The 17,420-nt window shown below is 36.2% G+C and overlaps 1 protein-coding gene across 12 annotated transcripts in view; it reads right to left on the bottom strand.

Annotated features, from left to right (window-relative positions):
- The window catches only part of VEZT (vezatin, adherens junctions transmembrane protein), a 67,804-nt gene that overhangs the window by 10,650 nt on the left and 39,734 nt on the right, over nt 1-17,420 (bottom strand). For 9 of the 12 annotated variants that reach the window (XM_043881655.1, XM_043881579.1, XM_043881628.1 and 6 more), the window contains 3 exons: nt 15,619-15,768; nt 11,640-11,787; nt 2,160-2,491 (listed from right to left, as the gene is read on the bottom strand). In XM_043881655.1, coding sequence (XP_043737590.1) covers nt 2,160-2,491; nt 11,640-11,787; nt 15,619-15,768 — 630 coding nt within the window. The remainder of the gene's footprint in view (nt 1-2,159; nt 2,492-11,639; nt 11,788-15,618; nt 15,769-17,420) is intronic. The other 3 variants (XM_043881664.1, XM_043881587.1, XM_043881672.1) reach the window with 1 other exon arrangement.

Genomic DNA, 17,420 nt, shown 5'->3' with positions numbered 1-17,420 from the left:
CACTTACCTGTAGCTTAAAAATGGTTAAGTGGTAAATTTTACATTATATACATTTTATCAGTTTTAAAAAAAGTTTATAAACAGTATCATATATTTCTTCAACAAATATTTCTTGCATATATACTAGGCATTTTTACAAACTAAAAAGATAAGTTAAACCTATTTCCTACTTATAAGAAACTTAAATCACATCAGAGAAGTGATACAAATATAATATTATAAAAAATTAAAACTAACATTTTATTTCCAATTTAAAGATGAAAAATTAGGTGTAGAGAGTTGAAGAAACTTGCCCAGGTCATACAGCTGGTAAACGGTAAAGCTGGGTTACATTCAGGAACAAAATGACAGAGAAAGCTGGGGTTAAAATAATTCAGAAGAGGAGCAAGTTACTGTGCTAAGGAAGAGGTACTTCTGAGGTAGTACTGAAGGATGGAGAAAACCTGAGCACGTACAGAAGATGAAGGAGGTCATTCTAGATGGTATGGGAAATAGCCTTCATACAGTTTGGCTGGCCTGAGGTAAAGGAGTGAGAAATAAAGAGCAGACTGCAGTCAGTTTACAGCAAACCCTTTCTGCAAAATGTTTTATACAGACTTCAGTCTAAGCTGCTACACTCACTCCAAATCCAGGGAAATTTTTCAGATAAGTAAGAAAGCAAATATAAGGCTCAGAAACATTCATCTGGCAGCAGGCACACCACAGACCAGGATAACACTTACAGAGTTAATGTCCTCCTGTAGGCAAGTGAGAGTGGGAACGGCAAATGGGACAAGCCAGAGGGAGGAATGAAGCACAGTAAGGTTTTAGATAACACTTTTCAAAGCTGTGTGTGGCAGTGCTAAAGAGCAAATCAGATGTGATGCTTTGTGACTGGACTGCTCTCTAATTAAAGTATTTTGAAGGGTGATAACAGTAGCATACATGAAATCTTTCATTTTTTATCAGGAAACATATCTCCCATGTATTTTCCTTAATCCCTGGCTAAGGTACAAAGCCCTTCTTTGTCATTTTCATGTCCATCCAGTGTAGTACTTTTTCTTCCCAAAGCATCTTCTTCATGCTAATGCATTTTATTACACCCTGTACATTTCTGATTCCATTGCCAACCATTAATTCTTGATAGACCCTGGTTTGCCTACCACACCCTGAAATCCACTGAAATCTTGTTTTCCTCTCATGATGATCCACCTTTTGCCACCCACTCAAATGGACAGCCTTCTCCCCCATATTCCCAGTGGGAAATAGCTTTCTTAGAGCAGCAACAACAGACCAACGGAACATCGCCGCCTCATAGTTCCTTAATTGTTCCCTATGCCTCAACCTTTTCATAGTATTATATACCTATCTCAGACCTTGAATTGATGGTTAATAACTTATCTTTTTAAAATGTCTTTCTGACCTTAATTTCCTATCTGTGTACATCACATCCTTCTTTACTCTGGTAAATTAGCCTTTTGATTTCACTGAGACTTCAAGTCCTTTTGATGCATTTTCTTATCTTTGAAAATCAACTGCTGCCCTCCCCCTTCCACATCTTGCTTGGTATCCAGGATCAAGTACATCACCTACAATCTTCTCAACTCATTAAATTCCTCTGACCTTCCCCTGATTACAACACAACATGAACCAACTCATTCATTGATCCAGTCCTATACTATGAGTATCTGTTATAGAAAAATTTCACTGAAATGACTGGACACTGCATTTTACTAAGGTGCAGGACTAACAATACCATGCGAAGTAGAAGATCAACAAATATAAACTATGGATCCTACATTTTACTATTCAAGTGGGGCCAAAAAACTTGTTCTATGCTATAGAAAAATGTCCAAACCTCTTATTCAGAAAAACAGCAATATGATACTCTTCAACTACATATAATAATACTTCACAGCTTTTGTCCTATCTTTCTAGGTTTTCTGTTGAAATAAAAAAAAGTAAAAACTAAAAAAAAAAGTAAAAACTATAAATGAATCCCCCAAATTACAGTACTAACAAATCAGTTTGTTACATCTGTAGGTTGAAAGCATCCTTTAGGCTGCGTGTCTCAATTTTGTTGCTTCTTTTCAGCTAGGACACAAGCCAACAACCACAATGGCACAAGAATGAAGCCTGCTAATCATGGGGGTGTTTCCTTACATGGCTTCTAAACTTACTCATTCAGTAATGCTTTCAGATGCAGCTGCAAGCTGCGTACTGCCGTGTGAACATTACTCAGTTCTCTTGACTTCTGCTGAGTTCTGGATAAACGCTGGGGTACCGACTGGTGCTGAGTTTCAAAGTACCGGTAGAACTCATAGCTGCGTTTAAGCTCTTCCAAACAGGCAGAATGAACATGAGGTAGACCTTGAGTCACATCAGATAAGATACGATGAGGCAAAAGTGCTGGAGTAAGTAACAGCCCAGGAGGTGAATTTGTTGTAGAAAGTAACAGGGCTAGCCGCCTAAAGAACTCTGAACTCTGTGCCACCCAGAGCTGAAACAGGACCTAAAAAGAAAAAAAAAAAGAAAAAAAGAACAAGATCAATAAAAAAATATTGGCCAATATTCAAAACAAACTACAAATTTATTTATCTTAACTTCTGGATTAAACTTTTCACTTTATCCTAAGTAATGAATATAGCAGAGTTTGAACTAACTCTAAGAGTAGCAAAGAATGCATGCATACATGCTAAGTCGCTTTTGTCATGTCCAACTCCTGTGATCCTATGGACCGTAGCTCACCAGGCCTCTCTGTCCAAGGGATTCTCCAGGCAAGAATACTGGAGTGGTTTGCCATGACCTTCTCCAAGGGATCTTCCAGATCAAGGGATCAAACCCACATCTCCTTTGGCTCCTGCACTGGAAGCGATTCTTTACCATTAGCGAGAACTGAGAAGCCCATGTTATATCAAATTATGTAGTCATGGCACATACAAACTTCTGATCCTATAGCAGCTTATACCAGTTTATAATTTAAGTGTAATTCTGTCCTAAAAGAGAAATGCTGATGGAATGAGACACACCTAATTAGAAATGAATGTTCTTTGATGAATTATTTTTTTTTAAATGTATACAAAGGAGAAACGGAGAGAGCATGAATGATGGATCTGTATAAGTCCAAAGAAATAAGTCATTGATGGATCCAGTTTGGGGTTCAAAATTATACCAATATTTTGGCCTAGGAAATAGCTAAGAAATAACATAAAAATCAGTTCCAGAGTGATCATACTCAGGAATGTCTGGCATGAGAAACTACAACAACCATTCTTGAAAGATACACCTTGATCCTGGCAGCAAAGGATTCCTAGAAATAGTTCTGTTCAAGAGGACAATATCAAACATACAAATACAATCTAGTGTGAAAATGAGTTAGCAGATAACAGAGAGGATTGAACCACTTTGGATAATATAGATTCTAGTTTTTTATAAACATGAAAAAGGACATTATTTAAACTGGTATATTAAATGAATTTTAAAATTATGCAAATAATGAATTAAGGTAATTTAATGTAAACCTATTTTACTATTAACATTTTTTTTAATAAGCAAGGTCAAAATTCCAAATCACTAAAGATACACTAACAATTCTTAAATATAAATACATGCTATTGCAGAAGTCGGACCTAACCATTAAATTTTATCACTAAAATAATTTTCCTGGAAATTCCCTGGTGGTCTTGCACCGTTTTTGTGCTTTTACTGCTGTGGCCAAGGTTCAATCCCTGGTTGGGAAACTAAGATCCCACAAGTTGTGCAGTGTGGCCCCCCCACCCCCAATTTTTCTTTATCCCTTAATTTGTTCATTCAATAAGTGTTTTCTGAGCATCTATGATGTGCCAAGCAGTATTATAGGTTATAGTATTATAGGATATAGGAAAATATCCCTGCCCTGATGGAGCTTTTGTTCAAGTAGTTGGGCAATAGATATTAACAAGTAAAAGATAAGTTTCTTGGCTTACGGGGTATGGGGAGGATATAGCAGAGAAGGGGAACAGCAAATGTGCGTTTGTGTGTGTATATGTGAGGGGAAGAGGAAGGAGAGAAAAGCAGAGGGATACAATAAGCAAGGGGGAGACTGTGTAATTGGATTTTTACTCTAAGGGAAACGGGGAGCTACTGAATGTTTCTAAGCATTAGTTATATGATTCAAGTTAAGCTTTAACAAGATCATTCTGGCTGCTGTGTTGATAGATAATAGGGAGGTGAGCAGAAGACAGGAGGTTACTGCAATAATGCAGGTTGGTGTTAACAAGGTACCTTGCAGATAATGAGGAGTGGGTAAGAGGCAGTTCAGTTCAGTTCAGTTCAGTCGCTCAGTCGTGTCCGATTCTTTGCGACCCCATGGACTGAAGGCTTCCTTGTCCACCACCGACTCCTGGAGTTTACTCAAACTCATGTCCATCAAGTTGGTGATGCCATCCAACCATCTCATCCTCTGTCACCCCCTTCTCCTCACGCCTTCAATCTTTGCCAGCATCAGGGTCTTTTCAAATGAGTAAGTTCTTCACATCAAGTGGCCAAAGTATTGGAGTTTCAGCTTCAGCATCAGTCCTTCCAATGAGTATTCAGGACTGATTTCCTTTAGGATGGACTGGTTGGATCCTCTTGCAGTCCAAGGGATTCTCAAGAGTCTTCTCCAACACCACAGCTCAAAAGCATCAATTCTTTGGTGCTCAGCTTTCTTTATAGTACAACTCTCACATCCATACATGACTACTGGAAAAACCAGAGCTTTGATTACACGGACCTTTGTTGGCAAAGTAATGTCTCTGCTTTTCAACATGCTGTCTAGGTTGGTCACAGCTTTTCTTCCAAGGAGCAAGCATCTTTTAATTTCATGGCTGCAATCACCATCTGCAGTGATTTTGGAGCCCCGCAAAGACAAAGTCTGGCACTGTGTCCACTGTTTCCCCATCTATTTGCCATGAAGTGATGGCACCAGATGCCAGGATCTTAGTTTTCTGAATGTTGAGATTTAAGCCAATTTTTTCACTCTCTTCTTTCATCAAGAGGCTCTCTAGTTCTTCTTTGCTTTCTGCCATAAGGATGGTGTCATCTGCACATCTGAGGTTATTGATATTTCTCCCAGCAATCTTGATTCCAGCTTGTGCTGGACTCCAGCCCAGTATTTCTCATGATGTACTCTGCATATAAGTTAAATCAGCAGGGTGATAATATACAGCCTTGACGTACTCCTTTCCCAATTTGGAACCAGTCTGTTGTTCCATGTTCAGTTCTAATTGTTGCTTCCTGACCTGCATACAGATTTCTCAGGAGGCAGGTCAGGTGGTCTGGTATTCCCATCTCTTGAAGAACTTTCCAGTTAGTTGTGATCCACACAGTCAAAGTCTTCAGCATAGTCAATAAAGCAGAAGTAGATGTTTTTCTGAAATTCTCTTGCTTTTTCGATGATCCAACTGATGTTGGCAATTTGATCTCTGGTTCCTCTGCCTTTTCTAAGTCCAGCTTGAACATTTGGAAGTTCACAGTTCAACTTCACAGGTAACGTACTGTTGAAGCCTGGCTTGGAGAATTTTGAGCATTACTTTACTAGCATGTGAGATGAGTGCAATTGTGCAATAGTTTGAGCATTCTTTGACAATGCCTTTCTTTGGGATTGGAATGAAAACTGAGCTTTTCCAGTCCTATGGCCACTGCTGAGTTTTCCAATTTTCTCGCATATTGACTGCAGCATTTTCACAGCATCATCTTTCAGGGTTCGAAATAGCTCAACTGGAATTCCATCACCTCCACTAGCTTTGTTCATAGTGACGCTTCCTAAGGCCCACTTGACTTCTCATTCCCAGATGTCTGGCTCTAGGTGAGTGATCGTATCATTGTGATTTCTAGGTCATGAAGATCTTTTTTGTATAGTTCTTCTGTGTATTCTTGGCACCTCTTCTTAATATCTTCTGTTTCGTCCATACCATTTGTCTTTTATTGAGCCCATGTTTGCATGAAATGTTCCCTTGGTATCTCTAATTTTCTTGAAGAGATCTCTAGTCTTTCCCATTCTGTTGTTTTCCTCTATTTCTTTGCATTGATCACTGAGGAAGGCTTTCTTATCTCTCTTTGCTATTCTTTGGAACTCTGCATTCAAATGGGTATATCTTTCCTTTTCTCCTTTGCCTTTTGCGTCTCTTCTTTTCACAGCTATTTGTAAGGGCTTCTCCTGTCTGAGGAGGCCTTACAAATTTGCCTTTTTTGCATTTCTTTTTCTTGGGCATGGTCTTGATCCCTGACTCCTGTACAATGTCATGAACCTCCGTCCACAGCTTCAGGCACTCTATGAGATCTAATCTTGAATGTATTTGTCATTTCCACTGTATAATCATAAGGGATTTGATTTCGATCATACCTGAATGGAATGGTTTTCCCTACTTTCTTCAATTTAAGCCTAAATTTGGCAATAAAGAGTTCATGATCTGAGCCACAGTCAGCTTCTTGTCTTGTTTTTGCTGACTGTATAGAGCTTCTCCATCTTTTGCTGCAAAAATATAATCAATCTGATTTCAGTGTTGACCATCTGGTGATATCCATGTGTAGTGTCTTCTCTTGTGTTGTTGGAAGAGGGTATTTGCTATGACCAGTGCGTTCTCTTGGCAAAACTTTATTAGCCTTTCCCCTACTTTATTCTTACTCCAAGGCCAAATTTATCTGTTACTCCAGGTATTTCCTGACTTCTACTTTTGCATTCCAGTCCCCTATCATGAAAAGGACATCTTTTTTGGGTGTAAGTTCTAGAAGGTTTTGTAGGTCTTCATCGAACCATTCAACTTCAGTAAGAGGTAAGCAGAGGGCAAACTCTGGATACATACAGAATGGACAGAATCTCTTGACAGATGGTTTATGAGTAAAAGTGTTAACAAGGCTGATTCTAGGGTTTCAGATTCTAGTTATTTCAGACAACTAAAAAATCAAGTTGGCATAGCTTATTGCCCTAAAAAAAAGATGATTATCTAATCATTGCCCTGTTATCCAATTAAACCAAAACTCAGAAATACACAGTATTTCTTGTTTGTTCTTTGAATAAGGGAAGCTGCTCTGGATGAGGGGATAAGCATAGTTTACGGGCAATTAGAAAATGCTGTTTTAAAGCATTATCAGGCAGTCCCCTGCAGTCAATCGGTCAGGACTTGGCACTTTCACTGCTGAGGCCCTGGTTCGATCCCTGGTCAGTGAACTAACATCCTGCAAGCCAAGCAGCAAGATGGAAAAAAAAAAGGATTTTCACAAAATGTAGACTTGCTTTTTAAAGCAGGAAATATACTCTTTATAATAATTTTACAAAAAACTAATTAGAATTTTGAACTAAGGAAAAAACAGGGGTAAGGACTTTGTACTAGATATTTCACATATGTCTCTCCTCAGGATACAGTTAGGAAGTTTCTTTCCGCAGCATTTGCTATTGCTAAGCTCTCCTGAACACCAGACTACCTTACTTGCCTCTTGAGAAATCTGTATGTAGATCAAGAAGCAACAGTTGGAACTGGACATGAAACAATGGACTGGTTCCAAATTGGGAAAGGAGTACGTCAAGGCTTGTATGTCACCCTGCTTATTTAACTTGTATGCAGAGTACATCATGAGAAATGCCAGGCTGGATGAAGCACAAGCTGGAATCAAGATTGCTGGGAGAAAGATCAATAACCTCAGACATGCAGATGACATCACACTTATGGCAGAAAGTGAAGAGGAACTCAAGAGCCTCTTGATGAAAATGAAAGACGAGAGCAAGAAAGTTGGCTTAAAACTCAACATTCAAAGACTAAGATCACGGCAACCGGTCCCATTACTTCATGGCAAACAGATGGGAAAACAATGGAAACAAGTGACAAACTTTATTTTCATGGGCTCCAAAATCACTGTAGATGGTGACTGCAGCCATGAAATTAAAAGACACTTGCTTTTATGGAAGCAAGCACCTTGGAAGAAAAGCTGTGGCAAACCTAGACACCCTACTAAAAAGCAGAGACATTACTTTGCTGATAAAGGTCCATATAGTCAAAGCTATGGTTTTTCCAGTAATCTGGCATGGATGTGAGAGTTGAACCATAAAGAAGGTTGAGTGCCGAAGAATTGATGCTTCTGAACTGTGGTGCTGGAGAAGACTCTTGAGAGTCCCTTGGACTGCAATGAGATCAAACTAGTCAGTCAAAGGAAATCAGTCCTGAATATTCTTTGGAAGGACTGATACTGAAGCTAAAGCTCCAATACTTTGACCACCTGATGCAAAGAACTGACTCATTAGAAAAGACCCTGATGCTGGGAAAGATTGAAGGCTAGAGAAGAAGGGGACAACAGAGAATGAAATGGTTGGATGGCATCACCAACTGGATGGATATGAATTTGAGCAAACTCCAGGAGTTGGTAATTGACAGGGAAGCCTGGTGTCTGCAATCCATGGGGTCGCAGAGAACTGGACACTATTGAGTGACTGAAATGAACTGAAGTTCTCCTGAGAGAAGATATGCAAGCAATTGAAAAAACAAAACAAAACAAAACATATTTTCTTAAACAGACATAATGAAGATTACAAAGGAAAACAAAAGGATCTGATTTATTTGTAAACCATCTTTCACTATATTTTTTTTTAAAGCTTTAATTAGTGTTGCTCTTTTGAGAAATAATTTTCTTTTAAAATTTAGCTTATAAAATTCACTTTGAAATTCTTTATCTGAATATAATGACAACTGAACAAGGTGGCCCTACACAGTTTTTGAATATTACAGGAAGTTTTAGCAGTTTATAAAGTAAATCTCGAGATAGGCCACTTTTCGAGTCTGATGTTCCTGGTAACAATGGAACACAATCACCAAGTTTAGTTATATATTAGTTATATGTCAAAATAAAACAAAATTAAAACACTAAAGTTTCATTTGTAAAATAACATAGGTAGGCAAAGAGGATCCAGCTACATCCTTCATCATAGTATGTGGAGGAGATAAGTGAACGCATCCCACATTTTAGAATAGGTCATGTCAGATGGAATTAAAAAAATCAGCTAACATTTATTAATCACTTACTCAGTCCCAGGCACTGGACTGGCAAATATTTAATTCTTTAGTGATAAGCATTATCTCATTTTTATGAACACAGAAATGACTTGTTCAAGACCACATCAACAGTCAGATGGTAAGAGTCAAACATAGAAGTCTGACTCCTAGAGACCCACTTTTTCTCTTTGCTGCCTGTACTTGGACCAAATATAATCCAGGATTTAACAAGCTTTTTTAAAAGCATAGAAAAATAGGGAAATAACTGAGACACCTTTATGAGTAAAGAAAAAATTATTTAAAAAATAAAGAAATATGACCGTAATTCTGTCTCCAAATCCTTCTTAAAGAGTAACAGCTATTACCATTTTGGGTTAACCAAGCTTTGTTGTAGGTATTTTCTATGTTTTCTCATTTAATCTAAAACTGTGTAGGCAGGTATGATAATCCCTTTTTACAGCTTAGTAAATTCAAAGAATAACTCATTCAAGTCAAACAACTAGTCAATGTCAGGGCTAAAATGTAAACCCACATCTGCTTAATTCCAAAGTCCCTGATTTTTCATCATTAAGAATCTCCCGAACTGTCCTTTGAAAATAACTATTTCCATTCACAGAATAAAGCATGGCCATGGTATTGAATTTAGAAGTAAATGGAATTACCTATAGTGCAACCACCCTAAGAATAACTAATTGTATATTAGTATTTTCTCACAGTCTTTTTTAAAAACAGAGTTATGGTAATATTAAATATATATTTACTTATTCTGATTGTAGCACTGGTTTCTCCAAATTTTTACAAAGTCTTTATAAGCAAGTTGTAGCTATTATACAACGGTCCCTATTGGATTTAACATAATTCATACAACTATTCCTCTACTGCTGCACATTTAGGCAGTGTTCCATTTTTAACTATTATGAACAGAGCTAATAAGCAACTTGGTACATAAAGCTTTAAGATACTTGAAATAATTTCCTTAAGAAAGATTTGCATAAGTGGAATTATTGCTTCTATCATTTTTAAGGTATTTTAAATGTCAAAGTGCATTCTGAAACAAATTTTAAGGAACTTAAGGTAAACCAAAAAGAAAATTATTGTAGTGGCCTTGATAAGAATGATGGCAGCTATGACTAGAATGGTGGGAAATGACATGAAAATAAGGGAAAGAGTTTAAAATGTAGTTTAAAGGTGGAACCAGCACAGAAATCTACTGATAGCCTATATGTGAGGGGTAAAATGAGGGATAAGGACGATAGTATATAGATATCTAGCTTAATAAGTTGTATGGTGACATTTATTGAGATGGATTAGAATGACATTAAAAATAAGTCAATGTGAATTTCAAGTAACCAGTAAGAAAAAGAGGAGAATTAGAACTTTTATGAGGATCTGAAAATTTCAAAGATGTGAAAGTTCATAGGGTCTCAAAACAAAATGGATGTTGAAAAATATGCTGTTAATTACACTTGTACTGATTTCCACAGTATCAAGTGAAGTTTAAAGACTAGGAATAAAGAAATATCGAAGTGGAGTTTGCTAAATACTGAAAATGAACTTAAAGACATTTGGATTGACTTTCAAAAAATATTGCTGGAATCTTACAATACATACAGTTTTGTAACATTCTTTAACTTGTTTTTTCACGTTATTTTTTCTACTACTAACTCCAAAACAGTTCAGTAAATGAATGCAGTAAATCATCCCAAATCTCGTATCACTGAACTTTTCCTTTGTTTCCAATATTTGCTGCTGGAGTAATATTATGAACATACTTTGAATATATCTTTGATTACTTTCTGAGATGAATCTATAAGCTAAAGTTGATGGAGTAAAGGGTACATAAAGACTGGTATTCATTGCTAAAGTGAAGTAGTTGACACTTTGACCACTGGTGTGAGTTCTCTCAAAGTCTTCACTGACAATGACTACTATCAACTTTCAAAATCCTTGGCAAAATACTTACTTATTTTTCTTTGTTACTTTCATTAGTAATAAGATTGAAATTTTTTATTATATTTATTGGCCATTTCTATTTCTTCTTTTATGAACTGGCAATTCATGCACCTGACCAATCTTCAATAGGTTTTACACATCTTAGTGTTCTTTATATAGAAAGAATTCAAGCCCTTTGCTTATAAATCATTGAATTCTCCCCCCTGCCCAGCCCCGAGCTTATTCACATTTAAAGGATTCAGCATTTAAAGTTTAGAAGTTTATGTAGTCAAATATATCCTTTTAAGAGACTTTTAACATATGAAAAAATTCTTGTTCTAAACAAGGATGTGGAAAATTTTCCAAGGGGTAGATCTTGTAAGTTCTTTACCTATGTTTGTTGAAACAAATGGCTAGTAAATAAAATCACACATTGGGTTCCTATTAAACTCATTTATCTTCAAATTCTAATTTAATTCAAGAAATACATATATTAAGAATTTTAAGTATTTTAACATCAGAATATAAGGATTTCCTCATCCAATCTTTATGATACTCTCCATTTTTAAAGGCAGCTTCACAAACACTAGTAAGACTATTATGGTAATGGTATCCGGCAAACAACAAAAGTCGTGGGTCAGGTGTACCACGTACATTCAGAAAGCACAGACACAACCCGAATGTATCTATCTTTTCTTTAGCCCTTCATGTCCATGAATGGATTACCTTCAAGGCAGGCAGGCTGAAGCCATCTGTAAGGTTATGTGCTTCCTCTTCTGAAATCTGCTCTTCACTAAGTCCAAGGCCCAGCTCCTTAAAAGGCACCACACAGATGTAGTTGGTTACATTGTCACTCTCGGAGTTCAGGGGGTAGGTTAAATTAGGTTAAGGCAATCAACAAAGCCTTTTCATTAAAGTATAAAGGGTACAATTTTTTAGTCACTAAATTGTGTCCAACTCTTTGGGACCCAATGAACTGCAGGATGCCAGGCTTCCCTGTTCTTCACTATCTCCCCAAGTTTGCTCAAACTCATATTCATTGAGTCAGTGATGCTATCCAACCATCTCATCCTCTGTTGCCCCCTTCTCCTCTTGCCCTCAATTTTTCCCGCCATCAGGGTCTTTTCCAATTAGTCGGCTATTAGATTTTAAGATTAGTTTCTTTTTAAAAAGTGATGTAAATCTCCTCAAAGTTCAGAAAAAAGATAAGTAGAGGTATCTGAACTTGGAGATTTACATCAGTTTAAAAAGAAATTAATCTTAAAATCTAATAGATTAATATACCTCAAATCTTATAGGAAATGTGAGAATAAAATATAACTAGACAGTTAAAAGTTCAACTCTTCACAAGTGCTAAAGTACTAATTTAGTTATTTTTGACATGTGCCTTTTGAAACTGTATTATGTACTTGACTGCATGGCTCAGGCCCTTACTATAGCAAATACTTCTCTTTACCTCCCCGTTTGCATACTGCAGGACATCATTACCTGATGATGATGATCTGAAAACATACAACTACTGATATAACACTAAGCCTGTTGCATCCAGGTTGTCTGACACAGGCTGCTGTTCTTCTGTCTCCCTCCTCCTCATGGCAGCTACCAACTTTACTATGTGATTTCCTCCTCTTCAATTGTTTTTGTAAAGAATCATATCCATACAATTCTTAATATTAACATTTGAACTATTCATGCATTTATAGCATATTCCTATTTGGTCATACTATAATAATCTTTTGATACAGTACTAGGCCAAATTTATAAATATTCTATTTAAATATTTTATATTTCCATTGGCAAGACTGGTCTGTAGTTTTTATTCTGTGTATTACATCATGTTTTAGAAGTGAGATTATAGTATCTGCATAAATAAAATGATGTAGAGTAGCTTTCTATCTAACCTTCTCTATGGTCTAAAATAGTTTTTTGTTAAATTATAAAACCATCTGGACCAGGGAGTTAAACATTTTTTTCATTCACTTAGTTTTTGAATAAGTAAGGTATTTATGGGATTAAAATTTTACAAGGTATTGTAAAAACTGCTTGCTACCTCTCTCTCTTAGCCACCTAGTTCCTCTACCCAAAAGCAAAGGCAATCACTGTTACCAGTATCTATGTATACTTTAAGATATTTTATGATTATAGACATACATAAAAGAAAATCTAAACATAAATATGTATGTCTGTGGGTATACATATGAATATATACACATGCACACACATACTTCTTTATCCCCTCATACACACATATTACGCTCCCTTCTATGCACAAATGGAAGGGTAGCATAAATACTGCTGTGTGCACTTCGTGTATTTAACAACATTCCACAACATTATACCAAGAACTTTTACTACTTTATAGCTGCATGTTTTCCCACTGCTTATATATATAACCAAGGGTGTTTTCTTTTTTAATGGAATTCTTTTTATTATATGTCTAATCTAGAGTTTCTTAATTCTTCCTAGGTCAGTTTTTGAGATTTGTATTTTGATATGAAATGACCCATTTCCCCCTACAGTTTCAAAGTGACGGCCAGAAAGTCACATATGTGCCCAGTCGCCCTTCCCTTATGTAGTAATTTTAGCTTCTTGCTCTGTTCTCGTTACTAACCTTGTGTATTTTTATTCTTTTTACTTTGAACAGGCATGCTAGGGTTTATATAATGTATTAAGTCTTCTCAAAGAAATACTTGGTAGATAATACTTTTTAATTTCTTAAGGTTTCCCATGTGAAGAATGTGATCTGGCCCCTGCCTAATTCTGGATCGTATCTCATACTCCAACTCCCACCTTGCTGTGCTCCTGTCTTGGAGTATGGTGATCCTTTTTCTACACTTCGATCATGCTAAATTCATTCCTGCCACAAGATCTTTATACTTGCTGGTGCATCTGACTGGAACTCCATCTCAGGCCTCCATTTAATGTGAAGGCCTTCCCTTATTATCCAATCAAAAACAGCAACCTACCAAGCACTTTCTATCCTATTCCCCTGGCTTTTTTTTTCTTTATAGCAAACATCTGAAAATTTTCTGTTCACTTTTTACTTATCATTCACTAGAACACAAACTCCCTAAAAACAAGGATCGTGTTTATCTTGTTCATTGCTAGGTCCCTTGTACCTAGAAAAGTGACTGGCACTGGGAATTCATACAATCTACAATCTTTGTTAGGCACCCTCACCTGCCCCCACCCCACTTCTAAGAAATTATAAGCTCCCCGAGGCAGGAACCATGTCTGCTATGTTGATCACTGCTATCTAGTGACTAGCATATTGCTTGGCATTAATATTCACTAAATGAATAACTCCTGGCAGTTACCATGCCACACTGTCATGTCTCTATTTCCTTCTATATCTTGCTTCCTTCTACTTGAAATACAGATTTTTTCTCCCAAGGTCAACTCCAACTCATTCCTTGAGGGTCAGCTCAGGTGTTGCTTCCCTGAAAGCATTCTGTGACTTCACAGGCCAAGTACATTGTCCTGCTATGCTGGAAGGCACCCCAGGCACGATACTGTATTATGAGTATTTACTGACTATACTCAGAAGTTTTTAGAAGTAGCCAGTAAAGGTTTTTGCTCTGTCTTCCTAGCACAATGCAGCCAACTATTTAGGCAGTAAGGGAACTGAACAGACAAGTTCCTGACTAAAATCAAAGTACTTTCTCTCAATATCCAAAGTGGTAGTACAGTACAGTATCTGTGCGTGTGTATATAAATCTAGATATAGTATATCTATACATATATAGAAAATGCTTAAAAGTCCTAAGTCCTACAGTGAAGACACAATTTTATCTCTTACTAATTGTGTGACAATGGGTAAATCTCATATAAAGTAGTGATTTTATTTCATTTTCTCATTAAGTGGGGTAAGAAAATCTAGCCGGAAAGGTTTGTAAAAGGATATAATGATAAGCTTTTAAGCATTATATTCATCAATGTCACAGTATCCAACATACTGAAGGTACAAAGTAGTTTTTACATTCCATTTATTTGTTATTTATCTATGAATTTTAACTAAAATAAAGATCTTATACACTTTTATTTTCTGACTAGTAGAACTAATTTCCTATTTTAGTAAATTTAAGAGACAGACTTAATTGTCACACAGTCTCTAAGTGCTTATTATACACCGGACACTGTCTAAGCACTTTATATACAATGATTCATTTGATCTAACAAAAACAGTCAGGAGGATTGTTAGTTTTGTCATTCTACAAATAAATAAAGCAAGGTACATAGAGTTAAAAAACTTGCTTATGGTCACTGACACAGTAACTGATACAGCCAAAATTCAGAAAGTCAATCTGACACTAGAGCCTCTGTTTTTTTGAAAGGGGAAGGATTCTGCTGCCAGTTTTTTTCCATATCATGACGCAAATTTGCCATGTTCAGTAATTTGAAAAAATGTGTGACCTGGAGAAGCCAGGTTCTCTTGACCTTATTATTTGGACCAGTAAAGGAAGGGACATCAAGTTTTTTCCTTGTTAAAAATGAGCCACATGCGAGCAGAAGAACTTTCTTCCTGTCCATTATTGTCATTCCCCCTGGAATGCATCTCCAGTTTTAAAATAGAAGTGATGATGGAAATCAGCTTCAAAATAGGCGATTTCAGTTTACAGTTAAGTTTTACAGGATGCAGCTATAATATCTATATTCAGGACTCTGGAAACATTGCTTATTCTTACATATAGACAGAAAAGGATATTTTTTCAGCATATATAGGGTAGCTAGCCTCGCTGCTTGAAAGTTGGCTCTGACAGTTCTGTAGACAGCTTTCCGAAGACCGATGAGATGCTGACTGGGATGCTGTCCAGCTTTATTAAATGGGCAAGCAGCACTGACCCTGTCAAGCAAACTTGAAAAGTAAAATGTGATACAACTGTACAGGTGTCCTAAAGTTTTTGTTTTCTAAATCCACAAAATTCTATTAAACAGGAAAAAATTCTTTTTTCATTAGAAAATGGTTATAAATATTCCAACTCAGGTCTCATAAATAGATATTTCCCTGACACATATATAGCCACCAGAAAAAAGACAATTGAAAAGAGAATACTTCCTCTGATACAGGGGGAGCAATTAATTTTAATCGAAATAATAGTAGAAATGTAGGGATATTTATTTATGATACTAACTTTTTAATATAGATACTCTACTGCTAGAATATACCAAAGTGGTACTACCTTACATTTAGTTTTCAAAAACCTGGTATCTACAGTAAGTAGGAAAGCCTTAATTATAAACTTTCATGTTCTCAATATGCATTTACATATGTTTATCAATCATATTTTTGGTCATTTGTATAGAAAATTCAAATACTGTATAGAAATACATTCTGTACATTCATAAAAGTAGGGTAAAATTACTTACCCACCTGCAGCCACTGGCACCTACCTACTCAAAATGAAGTAGGGGACGCAGAGAGAGCGCCAGTGGCCAACAGGGGAATGCAAGTAGAAAGGCAAAGGAAGGGTTACGAGGTAGGAGCATAGCTACTCTCAGAACTGTTCAAGAGGAAGCACATGGGGGACTGCCTATGTGCAACCATGCCATATAATGTATGATGCTTTTATAAATGAAATTATGATTTCACATTACAGTTTTCCAGACAATAGGCTTTCACCTAACTAGTAACCACTAGACAAAATATTGGAATTTATAAATTTATTATACTATAACCACAAATTCGTAAAATAAGGCATCTAACTCAAAACTTAAAAAAAATGTTAAACCAAATTAAAACACATTCAGGCATTAAAAATCTATAAAAAACAGGACAATGACTGATAGAGGCAAAGAAGGGTTCAATTATTTGCTAGAGAGGAAAAACTGAGGCAGAATAAAACAGCACTAATATTTTCAACATATGGACACTATTGTTTGTGTTCCATTTTACTCAGTCTTAAAAACGAAAATATTTCTAAAAAATTATGATTCAAAATTTATTATTCCTCATAATTTTTCAATCCATTTACATTAGATGGACACAAGTACAATTTTTCCAAAATTTTTTCTGTCTGCATTTGAGTAGATATATATCATAATCCAGAAGGAAATCATGCTTAACTGGCCCATTTTAGCTCTTCATTCTAACTGTATACATATGGATAAAAATGGAACAAGGACAAAAGGCACAGAACCATCAACACAAGGCTAAGCAATAATTGGACACAGAGCCACTCTGCTTAACCAGTCAGTCCTCTTAATAAAATGTTGTACAAGTCAAGAATGAAAAGGAGCTATTACTTTTACTTAGTATAATTTTTAACTTTTAAAATTTGACATTCAATATTTGTTATGCTCTATCAATAAGTGGACTTTACAACGGAAGGACCAAAATTAACAGACACTGAGGGCTGTTACATTTTGAACTGAGCAGAAAGAGAAGTTATAAAAATCTCTCTCATGTCTCAGAAGTTTTAAACATTATTCCAAAACACAACAGAGTGAAGAATGAGATGACTACTGGAGACTCTTCTACTTCCCTATTTCCTGATGTTCCAAATACAG

Source organism: Cervus elaphus, chromosome 3, assembly GCF_910594005.1.
Source record: "Cervus elaphus chromosome 3, mCerEla1.1, whole genome shotgun sequence".
NCBI classification, from domain to species: Eukaryota; Metazoa; Chordata; class Mammalia; order Artiodactyla; family Cervidae; genus Cervus; species Cervus elaphus.
Note: the sequence above shows the minus strand (reverse complement) of the source record. Positions and strands in the feature narration are given on the sequence as shown.